The sequence below is a fragment of the Stomoxys calcitrans genome, chromosome 1 (assembly GCF_963082655.1).
Source record: "Stomoxys calcitrans chromosome 1, idStoCalc2.1, whole genome shotgun sequence".
NCBI lineage: Eukaryota > Metazoa > Arthropoda > Insecta > Diptera > Muscidae > Stomoxys > Stomoxys calcitrans.
In genome coordinates this window covers 223,546,769-223,562,704 of record NC_081552.1, presented here as the reverse complement: position 1 = coordinate 223,562,704, position 15,936 = coordinate 223,546,769, and the positions used below count along the sequence as shown (strand labels likewise).

General features: G+C 42.5%; 1 protein-coding gene across 1 annotated transcript; it reads right to left on the bottom strand.

The window, feature by feature from the left end:
• Nucleotides 1-3,322: 3,322 nt before the first annotated feature.
• Nucleotides 3,323-6,782, bottom strand: LOC106093745 (histidine-rich glycoprotein-like). The gene is made up of 2 exons (XM_059368551.1): nt 6,672-6,782; nt 3,323-4,117 (listed from the first exon to the last, which is right to left on the bottom strand). Exons 1-2 carry the CDS (start codon nt 6,780-6,782, stop codon nt 3,323-3,325), a joined length of 906 nt encoding a protein of 301 aa, XP_059224534.1.
• Between the last annotated feature and the right edge of the window lie 9,154 nt (nt 6,783-15,936).

Sequence of the window (15,936 nt, the reverse complement as noted above, 5' to 3'; positions counted from 1 at the left end):
AAGCATTGCAAAACTATGTGGCCTAATCTGGACTCGAAGAGGTCTAATGCTTTGCTATCACTGGCTAGAACAGACGTCTCAGTCATTGTGTCCGTTATGACAGGTCACTGTGTAATCGGAAAACATGATGACAGACTGAAGGTTGCCAGTAACGACTTTTGCAGATGCTGTGAGGACATCAAAGAAGAAGAGGCTATAAAACACCTTCTGTCCATGTATTCCGCACTATCAGTCAGAATTAGTTCCACTTTATGTTCCCATTTCTTTGAGAACCTGTTTGATTAAGCGGATGTGAACACTCGCAAGCAATTGGGCTTTTTAAGGCGATCTGGATGGTTCAACGGTAGGAATTATAAGGCATCTTCCTTCTTGTGTTCCTGTGGTTTCACAGCGGACGAAAACGTCTAAGTGAGTCTGATGGCAGACTGCCACTTAAACCTAACCTAAGCTCACCATGGTCAAGATCGGTCTTTATTTGGTTAAAGCTGCCATAGAGACAAAACTCCCGATTTAAGGTCTTGGGGCCATAAAAGACGCACTTATTATCCGATTTCGCTGAAATTTGGCATAGTGAGCTATTTTGGGCCCTTCGACATCCATATTCCATATGACCCCCAATGATCCATATTTGGAAAATACTCTTAAGAGCATAGTTTCAACCTAGAGGAGATGCCTTTTTAACAAATCCTACCGATAAGGTTTACAATCTAAGAAACCAGTCAAATGTTATTATATTAATGGGCTGCCCAAAAAGTAATTGCGGATTTTTTAAAAGAAACTAAATGCATTTTTAATAAAACTTAGAATGAACTTTAATCAAATATACTTTTTTTACACTTTTTTTCTAAAGCAAGCTAAAAGTCACAGCTGATAACTGACAGAAGAAAGAATGCAATTGCAGAGTCACAAGCTGTGAAAAAATTTGTCAACGCCGACTATATGAAAAATCCGCAATTACTTTTTGGGCAACCATATACTTTACTTTACTTTAATTGGCTATGACAGAATGTTTGTTCCACCAGCCGATCTAGAATAGCGTTCCAAGCGGCTCCATATTCTGCGCTCATTCAAAACTTACTGGCACTAAATTTCGATGCGTCTCCCACCACTTGATCTTTCCATCGGGTTTTTGGTCTTCCCGGTTTGCCTGTACCACCGTGTTTGCCTTCAAAAGACTTCGTTGCTGGAGCTTCTTCATCCATTCTGACGAGATGACCTAGCCAACGCAGCCGTTGTATTTTGATGCGGGCAACTGTTGGGTTGCCCAAAAAGTAATTGCGGATTTTTTAAAAGAAAGTAAATGCATTTTTAATAAAACTTAGAATGAACTTTAATCAAATATACTTTTTTTACACTTTTTTTCTAAAGCAAGCTAAAAGTCACAGCTGATAACTGACAGAAGAAAGAATGCAATTACAGAGTCACAAGCTGTGAAAAAATTTGTCAACGCCGACTATATGAAAAATCCGCAATTACTTTTTGGGCAACCCAATACATACAGCTCGTGATTCATACGCCGCCTATATTCTCCATTATCGCAAACTGGTCCATATTTTTAACGAAGAATCTTTCTCTCAAATACTCCAAGTACTGCCTCATCTGCTTTCACATGTACCCATGCCTCGGAACCATATAACGGCACGGGTAATATCAGTATCTTGTATAGTGTAATCTTTGTCTGTCCAGAGGTGACCTTATTTCTGGCAAACAGATGCTACTTTGGACTAAGGTCCAAAGTAGCATCTGTTTGCCAGTATTATTCTTCGCTTTATCTCAAAACTGGTGTCATTCGTTTCGGTTTCGGCGGTGCCGAGGTACATAAAGTTATTGACTATCTCAAAGTTGTGGTTCCCAATTTTCTCCATTTTCTTTATCTGCCCGCTTGTACAAGGCCTTTTTGGGAGTTGAAACCATCCATTTCGTCTTATCTCCATTTACTGCCAATGAAAATGGGTCACCGACTCTCTTTCGATTCTGTCATAGACAGCAGTTACTACTTCCGGTGACTGACCTATGATATCGATATCGTCGGCATAGGCGAGTAGCATATGTTCTCTTATGATTAGTGTGCCATATCTATTCACATCTACATCTCACATCTGCATCACGCTAGGCTAGGCTAGGCTATCTCCTTGTCTGAAACCTCGTTTGGTATTGAATTATTCGAAGAGCTTCTTTCCTATTCTTACCGAGGAACGCCTATCTGAAAGTGTCATCCTGCAGATGGTTTTGCAGGGATACCAAACTCAGACATGTCGTGAAATACCTTTGAACGTAAAGGAGTATCGAAGGCGGCTTTGTGGTCAACAAAGAGATGGTTGATTTGGCCTTCTCCGGTCTTTTCCAGGATTTGGCGCAGTGTGAAAATCTGGTCCAGAGTGGATTTACCAGTTAAAAAGACACATTTATAGTTCCCAATAATCCCATTGACTTTTGGTTTTAATCTTTCACACAGTACGCTCCAGAGTGTCCTGTGTGCCATGGGGAGGAGACTTATTCCTCTGTGGTTGTCATATTCCGTCTTGTCTCCTTTCTTGTTTTCGGGACATAGTATGCTGAGGTTTCAATCATTGGGCATGCATTCTTCTAGCCAGATTGCGCAGATAAGCTGATGCATACGCCTTATCAGCGTGTCGCCTCCGGTCTTAAATAGTTCAGCGGGTAACCCGTCGGCTCCCGCTGCCTTGTTGCTCTTTAGTCGGGTCACTGCTACTTGGACCTCATTCTGATTAGGAGGTAAACATTCTATACCATCATCAGGGATTGGTTCTGCGGCATCCTCTTCGCCGCCATCACCGGACACTAGCAGCTTGGGTGAAATGTTCTTTCCATATCCTCAGCGTAATATCTGCGTCAGTTGCCAGATTTCCTTCTTTGTCTCTGCTGGAGGATGTGCCTGCACGAAATTTTTATTTTCCTGTGTCCGTTGCCAGATTTCCTTCTTTGTTCGCTGAAAATATTTTTCTGATTTTCTCCCCAGGATTTGGACCCTGTCATTTAGGGTTATGGGCGGACATGCTAATTTATTTGGCAATAATCCTTTAAGCCTTTTTGATAAATGATAATCCATATATTTTTCTTAAACATCAAATTATTATTCAACTTTCAAGTATATGTACAACAAAGGACAAAAGATGTTAAAAGACGACCTAAAACTAACTCTGATATGAAAATGAATAATTAAACCTGATGATGAATACAAGAGTTCGATGTTTTTCAATAAATTACAACTACGAGAGTGGTTTGAAAACCTCCAAAAGGCTTTTCAATTTGTGGCATTGTGTTACAATTGTTTGTGGGAGGGGATGGGAAATGAAATCGCCTAATAATGTTTTTCGGTTACTCTCACTTTGCTATGCCAATGGGCTGGATAGACCTTGTGGACAATAGCCGCACTGCGATGATGATGCACAGGTACAGCATGATGGACCAGAGCCGAATGATGATGGGCATCGGCGTGGTGAACAACAGCAGCATGATTATTGGTAGCACCATAATGATAACCATTGCCATGGTGAACCAAAGCAGAGTGATGCAAGACATCATCATGATGAGCATCATCATGATGTACCAAATCGCCATGATGTACCAAATCTCCATGATGGGCAGCATCACCATGATGCAATTCCGAGTGATGTAAATCTTCAGCATGATGATGTTCATTGTCATGATGATTTTGATGGACCACATGATGATCAACCACCGAATTGGTGTAATGCAAGAAATGATGGGGCTCATGATGTACCACTTTGGTCACATGATGTACAGGCTCTACCTTGTGTATGGGTTCATGATGAATAATCTTGGCCGCGGGAGCATTTTGTACATCAGCAGCATAGACACCATGATGACCAGCATCATGGTGACCAACATCATGATGTACATCATCATAGGCGCCATGATGATCGGAATGATGATAAACAGGCTGATGTGAAACAGTGTGATGATCATTCACAAGTAGTTGCGAAGAGTGACCCAGATGTATACCTTCGCTGTGATGAATGTCGGTGTGATGAAAATCACTGCTGTGATGTCCTAGATCATAGCTGTCTCCGTGATGAGATAGATGACCGGCTTGGGCGGATGCCAGAGCAAGAGCCAAAATGCAAGAGAATACCTGGGGAGGAGAATTGAAGAAAGTTTTTATTACAAAAATTCTACTTTTGTCTGTTTGCGCTTTTCTTTTTGTGTCCTGCAATGGAAAAATTTTACTTTTAATAATCTAGCGAGTTTTTCAAAGTCTATGTACAGTTATATGGGATACTTGCTAAACCGGGTCCGCTTCGCAACCCGGTTATTTAACGCTCTTTTTCCCTTTTATTTGACCCCTTTATTGCAATGGTTGGTATATAAGTCCTGTTTTGGCAGAGTTTTAAGATGGGGACATTTCGCCACGAATGTGGATATTGAAGCGTGGGTTCAAATCCTGGCGAGAACATTAGAAAAATTTTAGGTGGTGGTTATCTCCCTCCTAATGTTGGCGACATTTGTGAGGTACTATGCCAAGCGCATTTATTGACCAATCTTGGCAAAACTTTGCACAATGCTTTCCTGGACGACTACTACAACATCTGAGAAAAGGTGGGGTAGTAGTTTCTCCAGGTAGGCCAGTTAGATTTCCTTTTTAAAATACGCAGTTTCCCTTGCAAGAAAACTTGTGTTGAAAGCCGTCCACCATCATCTTTTGTAGGGGTAGACAATAGTTTTTTTTTTTTTTTTTTTTTTTTTTTTTTTTTTACGTAACCAACACGCAGGGGATGTCCCCTATATATGCAGTGCATTGCGTTGACAATCGGTTACAAACGGGTGTGAGTTCCAGGCAAGTCTTGTATTCCTTGTGAACATCCTAACGTCAGGGATAAGAAGAGGAATATCCCCGGAACACACGATAGAGCAATACAACGCTACCCACATTCCGACGATGTTCAAGAGAAGCAATCGAGTTGGATACCCTACTGTCCCCCATCAACACCATCGCTCTCCGTTGAACCCGGCCATCACATTGTATCTTCATGCCCAGAACATCGAGAGCATCTGACCGTCGATAGATATCAAAGATTGTGGTGGGTCAGTGAATCGCTTGTGAGACAAGAAACAGCACTGCGTCTTCTGTCCGTTAAAGTCTACTCTGTTCATTCTACCCCACTACCCCACAAATCCTGGGAGAGCGTATCATCCATAATACGACTCCTGTCCAGAATTTCTTAAGGACTGGCCTTATGGACGAATGAATATGAATGACACAGACTTCTGTCATCGGCAAATAAGTAGACTGGATACGAAGTCTGACCCAATGGATCATCAATGAAAATAACGAAAAAGGGGAAGGCGAAAGGACAGAGCCTTGTGGCACACCTGCGGTCAATGTATACTCATCGGATGAAAACCTACATCTACAACAACTCGTATAGTGCGATCTCTGAGAGAGCTCGATATAAATCGAACGAAGTTATTACCGACTCCAAAAGCGACAAGCTTTGATAAAAGTTCACCGTGCCAGACCCTATCAAATGCCTTGGTGATATCCAGAGCCACGACCTTACTATCAACAAACTGGTGGATTGAGTGACTCCAACGTTCCGACAGCAGTGCCATGAGGTCGCCGTGAAGCGATTTCTGCGGAACCCATTGCACTCTAAGTTTCTGACAAGATGATGGTTAGCCATACTCTGCATAACCTTGGAGAGAGCGGAGCATATCGCAATTGACCGGTAATTCGCAGGATTGTTCGCCCCACCATTTTTTTTGGGGATGGGCTGAACTTTCGCAACCTTGCAACGCGTCGGGAAAACTCCCGCACGGTTGAAAAGGTTGCGTAGTGGACGAGCAAGCGTCGAAGAACACTTACAAAGGATAAGTGTTGATATACCGTTCGGGCCCCGATGGTTTACTAACGTCGAGATCCGCAAGGACCTTTTCAACTCCACGTGTACGAAAGAATATCGCAGTTGGCCGTTAATTCGCAGGATTGTTCGCCCCATCTTTTTTGGTGATTGGCTGAACGTTCCCAACCTTGCAACGCGCCGGCAAAACTCCCGCACGGTACGCAAGGTTGAAAAGGTTGCGTAGTGGACGAGCAAACGTCGAAGAACACTTACAAAGGACAAGTGTTGATATACCGTTCGGACACCGACGGTTTACTAACATCGAAATCCGCAAGGACCCATTCAACTTCACGTGTTCGAAAGAATATCGCAGTTGGCCGTTAATTCGCAGGACTGTTCGCCCCATCTTTTTTGGTGATTGGCTGAATGTTCGCAACCTTGGTTAACCATACTCTCCATAACCTTGAAGAGAGCGGATCATATCGCAATTGGCCGTTAATTCGCAGGATTGTTCGTCCCACCTTTTTTTTGGGGATGGGCTGAACGTTCGCAACCTTGCAACGCGCCGGGAAAACTCCCACACGGTTAGCAAGGTTGAAAAGGTTGCGTAGTGGACGAGCAAGCGTGGAAGAATAATTACAAAGGACAAGTGTTGATATACCGTCCGGGCCCAGAAATTTATTAACGTGGAGATCCGCAAGGACCCTTTTAACTACACGTGTTCGAGAGAACATCTGAGGCATCGAACTAGATATACTTTCAAGCACGGGGAGCGTTTGATTGATTGATTCAGTGGCAAGGAAGAATTTCCTGCAAACATTTCAGCCATTAGATTTCAGTGAATACCTGATCATCCTTAACAAGAGTTGGCATTGCCGATGGCTTGCCCTTTACTCTTTTTACGAATGTAAGTACTCTGGCCCTCGAAATTCTTGCCTGTTTTCGCAACATTGGCATTTTTGTTCAGACGCCAAGTCCTAAATACATCCTCTTTTGATCTGACCGCATCTCTGCATGCCCGGTTAACCCAATTCCATCCTTAGATAAATTCTTTGTCGGAATGAACGATCTCATTGCTATAAATATTACTTCCTGTACCATTTCGGCAGCAGCATTTACGTCACGGTTTAGAAAACAAAGTTTCCAAGAAAAATGCTGCAAAAATTCGTGCTCTTTCGTATACAAAAAATTGACCGCTTCGGGGCTGGGAAGGAGGCGGCGCGAAGAGCAGAATACGAAAAGGACGATGAAGTGGTGCAGTGATCGGAATTACCAAGAGGCGCAAGGACATTAACTTCATACTTGACCACTTCGGGGCTGGGAAGGAGGCGGCGCGAAGAACAGAATACGAAAAGGACGCTGAAGTGGTGCAGTGATAGGAATTACCAAGAGGCGCAAGAACATTAACTTCATACTTCTCAGGGTGCGAAGTTAAGAGTAGGTCAAGAGTGTTGTGTGCCCTTCGACACATGTTGCATCAGGCCATTCTGCGCGGCAATTGACTCGGCGTATTGACCCTCCGGAGTTGTATGTCCCGAATGGGAAAGCCAAGAGGATTTGTGGACATTAAAAATCGCCAGCAACAAATATTTCACTGTCCGGAAATCCTGAGGCCCCAGTGGGGAGCAACGTGGTGGCTGTGGTTTGTACCCAAATCGCGGGTAGAGCATAAGCTCGGCGTGGAATTGCGTTTTCAACCGGGAGCCGTGACCCATAGATCGGAAGGAGTTTTAGGTAGTGCTCCGCTCCTAACCAAGGGGGTGAACACGTCCAAATACGTGGGATCAAATTGGTACTCATGTGTGGGTTACCCCATATGGGGGGGGGGGGGGGGGGGACGTTGGTAGACGCATTGTATTCACCCTTGGGCCTCGCAGGTTTGGGCCGTGATGGCAGGTATCTGCGTTAAACTCGACATTCGCGTCCGGAAATCCTCTTAGATTGTAGCAATTGAGTCAGAAAGGGAGTCAAAGCCGCTTATGGAAGATTTTCGTAGCCAATAAACTTGCAAATATTGGTGTGATCGATGTGTTAGTAAGACGACTTCGTAGAGCCACTTAAGCTGCGAGATAGTTGGCCGGTCTATCCTTTGGGGTCTGGTAGATACTTTTGGGTCTGGAATTGACTCCAGCTAGGTCGAAACTTGTATAGAAGATGACTTATAAACCGAGCGAGGTTTTTTTTTCCTGATATTGGTTAAGTGAGTTGCTTAAACCCCTTGTCAGCATTGACTATGTCGATCTCTCAAATGAAAATCTCGAGTTCATAAAACGACGCACTTTTGACCGATTTCAACGAAATTTGGTAGTAGGTATGCAACATTTTGTATTTGAACTCTTTCGTTACTATTGGTTGCCCAAAAAGTAATTGCGGATTTTTTAAAAGAAAGTAAATGCATTTTTAATAAAACTTAGAATGAACTTTAATCAAATATACTTTTTTTACACTTTTTTTCTAAAGCAAGCTAAAAGTAACAGCTGATAACTGACAGAAGAAAGAATGCAATCACAGAGTCACAAGCTGTAAAAAAATTTGAAAAATCCGCAATTACTTTTTGGGCAACCCAAAATTTTGCTTTGTTCTTTTTTTTTTTAAATTCACTTCAATATTAAGAATATTTTTTTCTTCACTTTGATTCTTCATCCTTTTCCTCATACCTTCATGTTGACGATTTCACACTTAATAGGTTTAATCCCAAATTAACAAAAAGTCGAATTTGCTTCTTTGACGCCGATTAGTTGACTGATGTCCACTCAGAAACCCCCACGCATTTAAATAGCCCCACCAAGAAAAGTCTTTGAGGTCTTTGGCCAAATTCAATTGCCCAACATGAGATTCCATTTGGGAGGTGGTAGCTAAACAAACATCGACTACAAACGACGTTTAAAACATGATTTGCAATGGAATTGAAAAAAAATGTGCAATGAAGAGTTTACTGTGATATTGGGATTAATTCATAGAAATAGTGTGGAATTGTAAATTTGTTTGCAAGCATTGTCTGTGGGAAATGTTTAATTGGTAGGTGGTTGAGGTGTTGGAGGTGTTACAGCAGTTAACGTTGGTTATGTCAGTCCTCAAGGTCATTCTTGTGGTAGTTACTTGGCTTTTTGTTTTTTTTTTTTTGCTTGTAAGCTAAAGCGGCCCTCAATTCATTTTTTACCCCAAAATGGTCACACATTTCGCTTCACTCGCTTCCACATATTAATTAATATTCTGAAAGCCGCTTTGGTAATCCGAAATTCAACGGAATATCCAAATAAGTCACAGTTTTTGAAAACCGTTAGGAAGTGCAGCAATGTAAACAATTATTGTTAAATAATTACGTGAAAGGTCAATATTAGAGCTAACATTGTTGTCATGGGCATAGAATCACAAACTTGTTGAAATTCTAAGAAATAGAATAAGAAGAACAAATAACGAGTAAAAATGTGTTAAGTTCTACCGGGCCGAATCTTAGGTTGCCCAAAAAGTAATTGCGGATTTTTCATATAGTCGGCGTTGACAAATTTTTTCAACGGCTTGTGACTCTGTAATTGCATTCTTTCTTCTGTCAGTTATCAGCTGTTACTTTTAGCTTGCTTTAGAAAAAAAGTGTATAAAAATCTATTAAAAATGAAATTACTTTCTTTTAAAAAATCCGCAATTACTTTTTGGGCAACCCAATATATGCCCTCCACCATGGATAGCATTGGTCGAGTTCTTTGGCCGATATTGGAATCATACTTGGTTTGGCTGTTGTAGACCAAATTGGAATTCATTGTGCAACATTTCAGCCTAATCGGATAAGAATTGTGCCCAATAGTGGCTGAAGAAGTAAAATCGGGAGAGCTGTTTGTACGAGAGTTGCGTTTTATATATCGGGATCAGAGAACACATAAACAAATATTGACCATCGAAAATCGCTTTATTCTTTTTCATGATATTCCCCATGAAGATCTATACACTTTAGCATGAGTTTGAACCAATTGTCGAAGCACTTTTGCCACTCCGATTGAGGTATCTTCAAAACATGCATTCTGAACGCATCAACCGCTTCTTCAGGTATCGAAAAACGTTGACCTCTCATTTTCATTTTTTACCTACAGAAATAAAAAATAAGTCATTCGTTGCCAAGTCGGGAGTAAACGGCGGATGACTCATCAAATCGATGTTTAAAGTGCTCAAAAATGCCGTTGTTTAAGCCGATGTATGAGAGATGAGAGAGATTGTCATGGTGAAGAATGATACATCTTCGGCGTTTGATTTTCCTGATTTCTTGAAAGACTATTGGCAAACAATTGGTTGTGAACCACTCAGAATCGACTGTTCTGGGTTGGCACGATTGCGACATGTCCAGTTTTACCGTAATAAGGCGATGATTTGTTTGGAAGTCACTTTCGTTGTACTTTGCTTACCTTGAAACATCCATACAATCGACTGTTGTATACTTTCTGGCTCATACGCGTAAATCCAAGATTCATTACCTATCACGATGTCATAGACGTGTTTCGAAGCACCGCGATCATATTTTTGGAGCATTTTTTTTTTTGACCAATCGAAACGAGCCTTTTTTTTGAGTGTGGGTTCCAATGCGAACGAATTTTTTTGACGATCCAATGTTCATTCAATGTTGAATGTATGCTGGTCCCACTAATGCCTAAGGTTGTCTCAATGTCACCATAGGTCATATGACGATCTGAGTTTGGACGACCTTCATGAAAATCGTCTTGGTGTGAACTACGACCTCGGTTGAATTCACCATGCGATAGATCAACACTGGTCCTTGATGGAGCTTCATCGCCAGAAATTTAATTAAGTTCAACCATGCACTGCCGTTGAGTTAATCCACCTTGCTTTACTTTAATTGGCCATGACAGAATAGTTGATCCACTAGCCGAACTTAGAATAGCGTTTCAAGCGCCTCGATCTTCTGCGCTCATTCTAAAATCTCTGACACCAAGTTTCGAGGTGTCTCCCACCACTTGATCTTACCATCGGGCTTTTGGTCTTCCCGGTTTGCGTGTCAAAAGACTTCTTTGCTGGAGCTTCTTCATCCATTCTGACAACATGACCCAGCCCACGCAGCCGTTGTATTTTGATGCGTGTAACTATGCTATCATCGTCATTCAGCTCGTGGTTCATACGTCGCCTATATTCTCCATTAACGCAAACTGGTCCATATTTTTTACGAAGAATCTTTCTCTCAAATACTCCAAGCACTGTCTCTCAAATACTCCAAGCAAGTTTCGACGTGTCTCCCACCACTTGATCTTTCCATCGGGCTTTTGGTCTTCCCGGTTTGCGTGTCAAAAGACTTTTTTGCTGGAGCTTCTTCATCCATTCTGACAACATGACCCAGTCCACGCTGCCGTTGTATTTTGAAGCGTGTAACTATGCTATCGTCCTCATACAGCTCGTGGTTCATACGTCGCAAACTGGTCCATATATTTTACAAAGAATCTTTCTCTCAAACACTCCCAGCACTGTCTCTCAAATACTCCAAGCACTCACGTGTAGTATCAGGTTCTTGTATAGTGTAATGTTCGTCTGTCGAGAGGTGGCCTTGTTTCTAGACTGCCTACTTAGTCCAAAGTAACATCTGTTTGAGTTAATTCACCTGGAAAATGGTAAAAAAATAATCGCACGAAAATGTTCACGATTTAAATCCATTTTTTTTTGCGAGATGAAACTTTTAAGTTACTGTAAACAACACAAATAGCGCTCGTATGTCAAAACGTTCTGAATACATATAACCTCAAAAATGTCAAGCCTTACGATAGAGCTGTCAGTTGGCAGATTGCAATACAAGCATTGTCCAATCCCGAAATATAAAAGGCAACCCTCGTAAATCTCCGTGATCCTAACTTCAGCGAAATTGGATAATAAATGAGCCCATTGTGGGCTTAAGACCCTTAATCGGTAGATCGGTCTATATGACAACTATATAAAGGGTGATTTATCTCTTTGGCACCCCCACGGGGGACCATTTAGGTGAAAAGTATATAATAGCTCTTCACCACGGTCAGAAGTGGAATATTAAAGTTACCACGATCCCTGGTGTTGTTTTGGAATTTCCTTAGCAATTGATTTCCTGGGCACGACACAACGTTGGGATAAAAAGCTGATAAACGTAGTGATGTGGAGTAGGATGGAAATGGTAAGGAGGAAGGCAGGGAGAACGGGTGAAGCGATGGGACGATGGAAGGATGAGCTGTTAGTGGGCTGAGTCGGTGAGCTGAAGATAGTTGGACCATGAAGTTTCAGAGCAGGTCATGAGGTCATGAATGTGGTGATGGACAGGTGAAGCGATATGGCGATGTATGGATGAGCTGTTAGTGGGCTGCATCGAGCTGAGTCGGTGAGTTGAAGATGGTTGGACCATGAAGTTTCAGAGCTGGTCATGAGGGCATGAATGTGGTGATGGACAGGTGAAGCGATGGGACGATGGAAGGATGAGCTGTTAGTGGGCTGCATCGAGCTGAGTCGGTGAGCTGAGGATGGTTGGACCATCAAGTTTCAGAGCTGGTCATGAGGGCATGAATGTGGTGATGGACTGGTGAAGCGATATGACGATGTATGGATGAGCAATTAGTATGATGTATCGAGCTGAGTCGGTAAGCTGAAGATGGCTGGACCATGAAGTTTCAGAGCTGGTCATGAAGGCATGAATGTGGTGATGGACTGGTGAAGCAATATGACGATGTATAGATGAGCAGTTAGTATTCTGCATCGAGCTGAGTCGGTGAGCTGAAGATGGCTGAACCATGAAGTCTTGGAGCTGGTCATGAAGGCATGAATGTGGTGATGGACTGGTGAAGCAATATGACGATGTATGGATGAGCAATGAGTATGATGTATCGAGCTAAGTCGGTGAGCTGAAGATGGCTGGACCATGAAGTCTTGGAGCTGGTCATTAGGGCATGAATGTGGTGATGGACAGGTAAAGCGATATTACGATGTATGGATGAGCAATGAGTATGATGTATCGAGCTAAGTCGGTGAGCTGAAGATGGCTGGACCATGAAGTTTCAGAGCTGGTCGTGAGGTGATGAATGTGGTGATGGACAGGTGAAGCGATATGACGAAGTATAGATGAGCAGTTAGTATGATGCATCGAGCTGAGGCGGTGAGCTGAAGATGGTTGGACCATGAAGTCTTGGAGCTGGTTGAGTCGGTGTGTGTGGATTTCTGATGTTTTGAAAATGTTAACACGGTGTCGATGTTATTCCTCGTGACTTATATACTGTATACCGTGTGTGTGAATGTTTCGGTGGCATTCCTGTTTTGGCTCAGACTTGTGCTGAGTCATTTCGAGTTATGCCACCTATATTTTCTGACTGTTTCTGAATGATGTGGTGCTAAGGGATAGTGACTCAGACTTGTGCTGAGTCATTTCGGGTTCTGCCACCTATTTTCTGTCTGTTTCTGAATGACGTGTTGCTGCGGGATGGTGTTTGCATCATCCCATAAGGTGATCAGTCCGGAACTGTCTGGAGTTGAACTGGTAGTAGTTGGATTACGTGGTTGAACCAGAGTCTTTAATCTGGGAGTCTGAAGTCCCTGGGACTTCGGTTCCAGCCTGACTATTGGTGAGGCCCCAGTTGGAAGCAACGTGGTGGCTGTGGTTTAACTCCTAAAATCGCAGGAAGGCCTTTTCGATGCTCGGTGTTGAGTTGCATGTACTCAACCGGGTGCCGTGACCCATAGAACGGAAGTAGAGTTTTGGATAGTGCTCTGCTCCTAACCAAGGGGGAGGACACGTTCAGACAACGAGAACTGGAATTGGTATTCATGCTAGTTTCGGCTATGTATGGGGGCGTTGGTAGACGCATCGTTTTCATCCGGGTTTAAGAGACCTGCAGGATTAAGTCATCGTGGCAGGTGCCAGCATAAAACACCATTTGGACTTATCTTTTTGGCAATACTCGTTCGTGTTTTGTTTCACTATGAAACATCTTTAGTTTGGTCTATAATGTAACCATGAATAGTCTTACAAATGAACAAAGCTTGCAAAACATTGATTCTATAGCATCAAAATACGTGCTCTGTTAACAAAGTTCAGTGCGCCCTTCTTTCATTGAGCGACGAAGCTTATTTTTGGCTCAATGGGTATGTAAATAAGCAGAATTGTCGATGTACACGGTACTGGTAATCCACACTGCCTGGAACATCGGGCATTGTATCAAGAATTACACAGTCTCCATACCCAGCACATGACCAAAGAGAAAGCTCCTTTAGCCTTACGGCAGCAATTTGTCTAGCCACAATGTCCAGAGGCATTCAGATGTAGCATTAAATTCAATGCAACAGATGGTGTCGTCCTCAGTACGGCTGTGATGCACAAACAAGCCATCCTTTGGATCCGTTTGGATATTGAACAGTGGTTGGACTTTTGAAGTGTTGTCCACCAGACCACAACACCATATTATAAGTCTGACAACTGCAATATATAGCCAATGCATGACACGCGGTCTAAACCCGCAACTTTTGCCAATAGCCGTCTTGCAGGTATATCTCTTGTATCTCCTGCTGAACTTGTATTACTTCTACCTAGCCTAGAGGCCTCAGATGTATTCTGCCCAGAGCTACAGAATTCCACCCAGGATTTGTTCTAAGCCTTTCTTAGCTCGCCCTTACATTTTCTTAGCTCTGCCTTATAGATGTGCCAATCGTGTGGTGCTCTTGTAGCTTTTGCTCTGTTGAAGAGTTTTCTGCAGTCTTTCATTAGACCAACCAGATTTGGGTTTTTTACAAAAATATAGCTGGATATAAACGGATCCTCGAGTTGTTGAGGCTCTTGAATAGACAATCATTACCGGCTTTGATTTCTTCTTGAAAGAATGCAATTACAGAGTCATGAGCTGTGAAAAAATTTGTCAACGCCGACTATATGAAAAATCCGCAATTACTTTTTGGGCAACCCAATATATGTACAATTTTGCAGAATCCATGCTGGTGGGTTCCCATGATTTCACCCTGCTAATCCACCATAGGATGGGGGGTACACTAAATTCGTCTTTCCGTTTGCGACACATCCAAATATTGATCTGAAGACTAACTTTCTTGATTGTCTTGATATTCTAAGTCGATTTAGTCCTGTACGTCCGTCTGTCGAAAGCACGCTAACTTTCGAAGGAATAAAGCTAGGCGCTTGAAATTTTGCCCAAATACTTCCTATTGGTGTGAGTCGGTTGGGATTTTAAATGGGGCATATCGGTGCATGCTTTGATATAGCTGCCATATAAACAGATCCTGGATCTGGACTTCTTGAGCCTCTAGAGGGCGCAATTCTTAACCGATTTGTCTTAAATTTTGCACCAATTGTTTTATTTTGACTTCCAACAACTGTGCTAAGTATGGTTCAATTTGGTTCAAAACCTTGTATAGCTCCCATATAAACCAATCTCGGATTTTGACCTCTTCAGCCGCTAGAGGGCGTAGTAATCATTCGATTTTGTTGAGAGTTTGCACGAAGTGTTTTGAACCGATTTGGACCTAGTATTGTGCAAATCGGTTCAGAACCTGACTTAGCTCCCATATAATACGATTTCGGATTGGGACTGCTGGAACCGCTAGAGGGCGCAATTATTATCCCATTTGGCTAAAATTTCGCACAAAGTGTTTTGGTTTGACCGACAACAACTGTGCCAAGTATGGTTGAAATCGGTTCATAACCCTATATAGCTTCCATACAATCTGATCCAGATCTTGACTTCGTGGGCCTCTAGAGGGCGTATTTATTATCAAATTTGGCTGAAGTTGACATGTATGGCCCAAATCGGTTAATTACCTGATAAGGCTCCCATTTAAACCGAACTCTTTGTGCCGGTAGAGGGCACAATTATTATCCCATTTGTCTGACATTTTACACGAGGTGTTTTGTTCCAACTTTTAATAACTGCGCCAAGTATGGTTGAAATTGGTTAATAAACAGATTTAGCTTCCATATTAAACGATTTCGGATCTTGACTTCTTGAGCCGCTGGAGGGCACATTTAATATCCCATTTGGGTGAAATTTTGAGCCGCTAGAGGGCGCATTTGAGCCGCTGGAGGGCGCATTTAATATCCCATTTGGCTGAAATTTTGCATGAAGTGTTCTGCTCTAACTTCTAATAACTGCGCCATGTATGG

What these genes read in the sequence shown, in the direction of transcription:
- LOC106093745 (XM_059368551.1), bottom strand. Translation starts at nt 6,782, where the DNA reads ATGCCAATGTTGCGAAAACAGGCAAGAATTTCGAGGGCCAGAGTACTT. An exon ending in CTCTTGTTAAGGATGATCAG is followed by an intron (nt 4,118 to 6,671) that starts GTATTCACTGAA and finishes TCTCCTCCCCAG; the next exon opens with GTATTCTCTTGCATTTTGGC.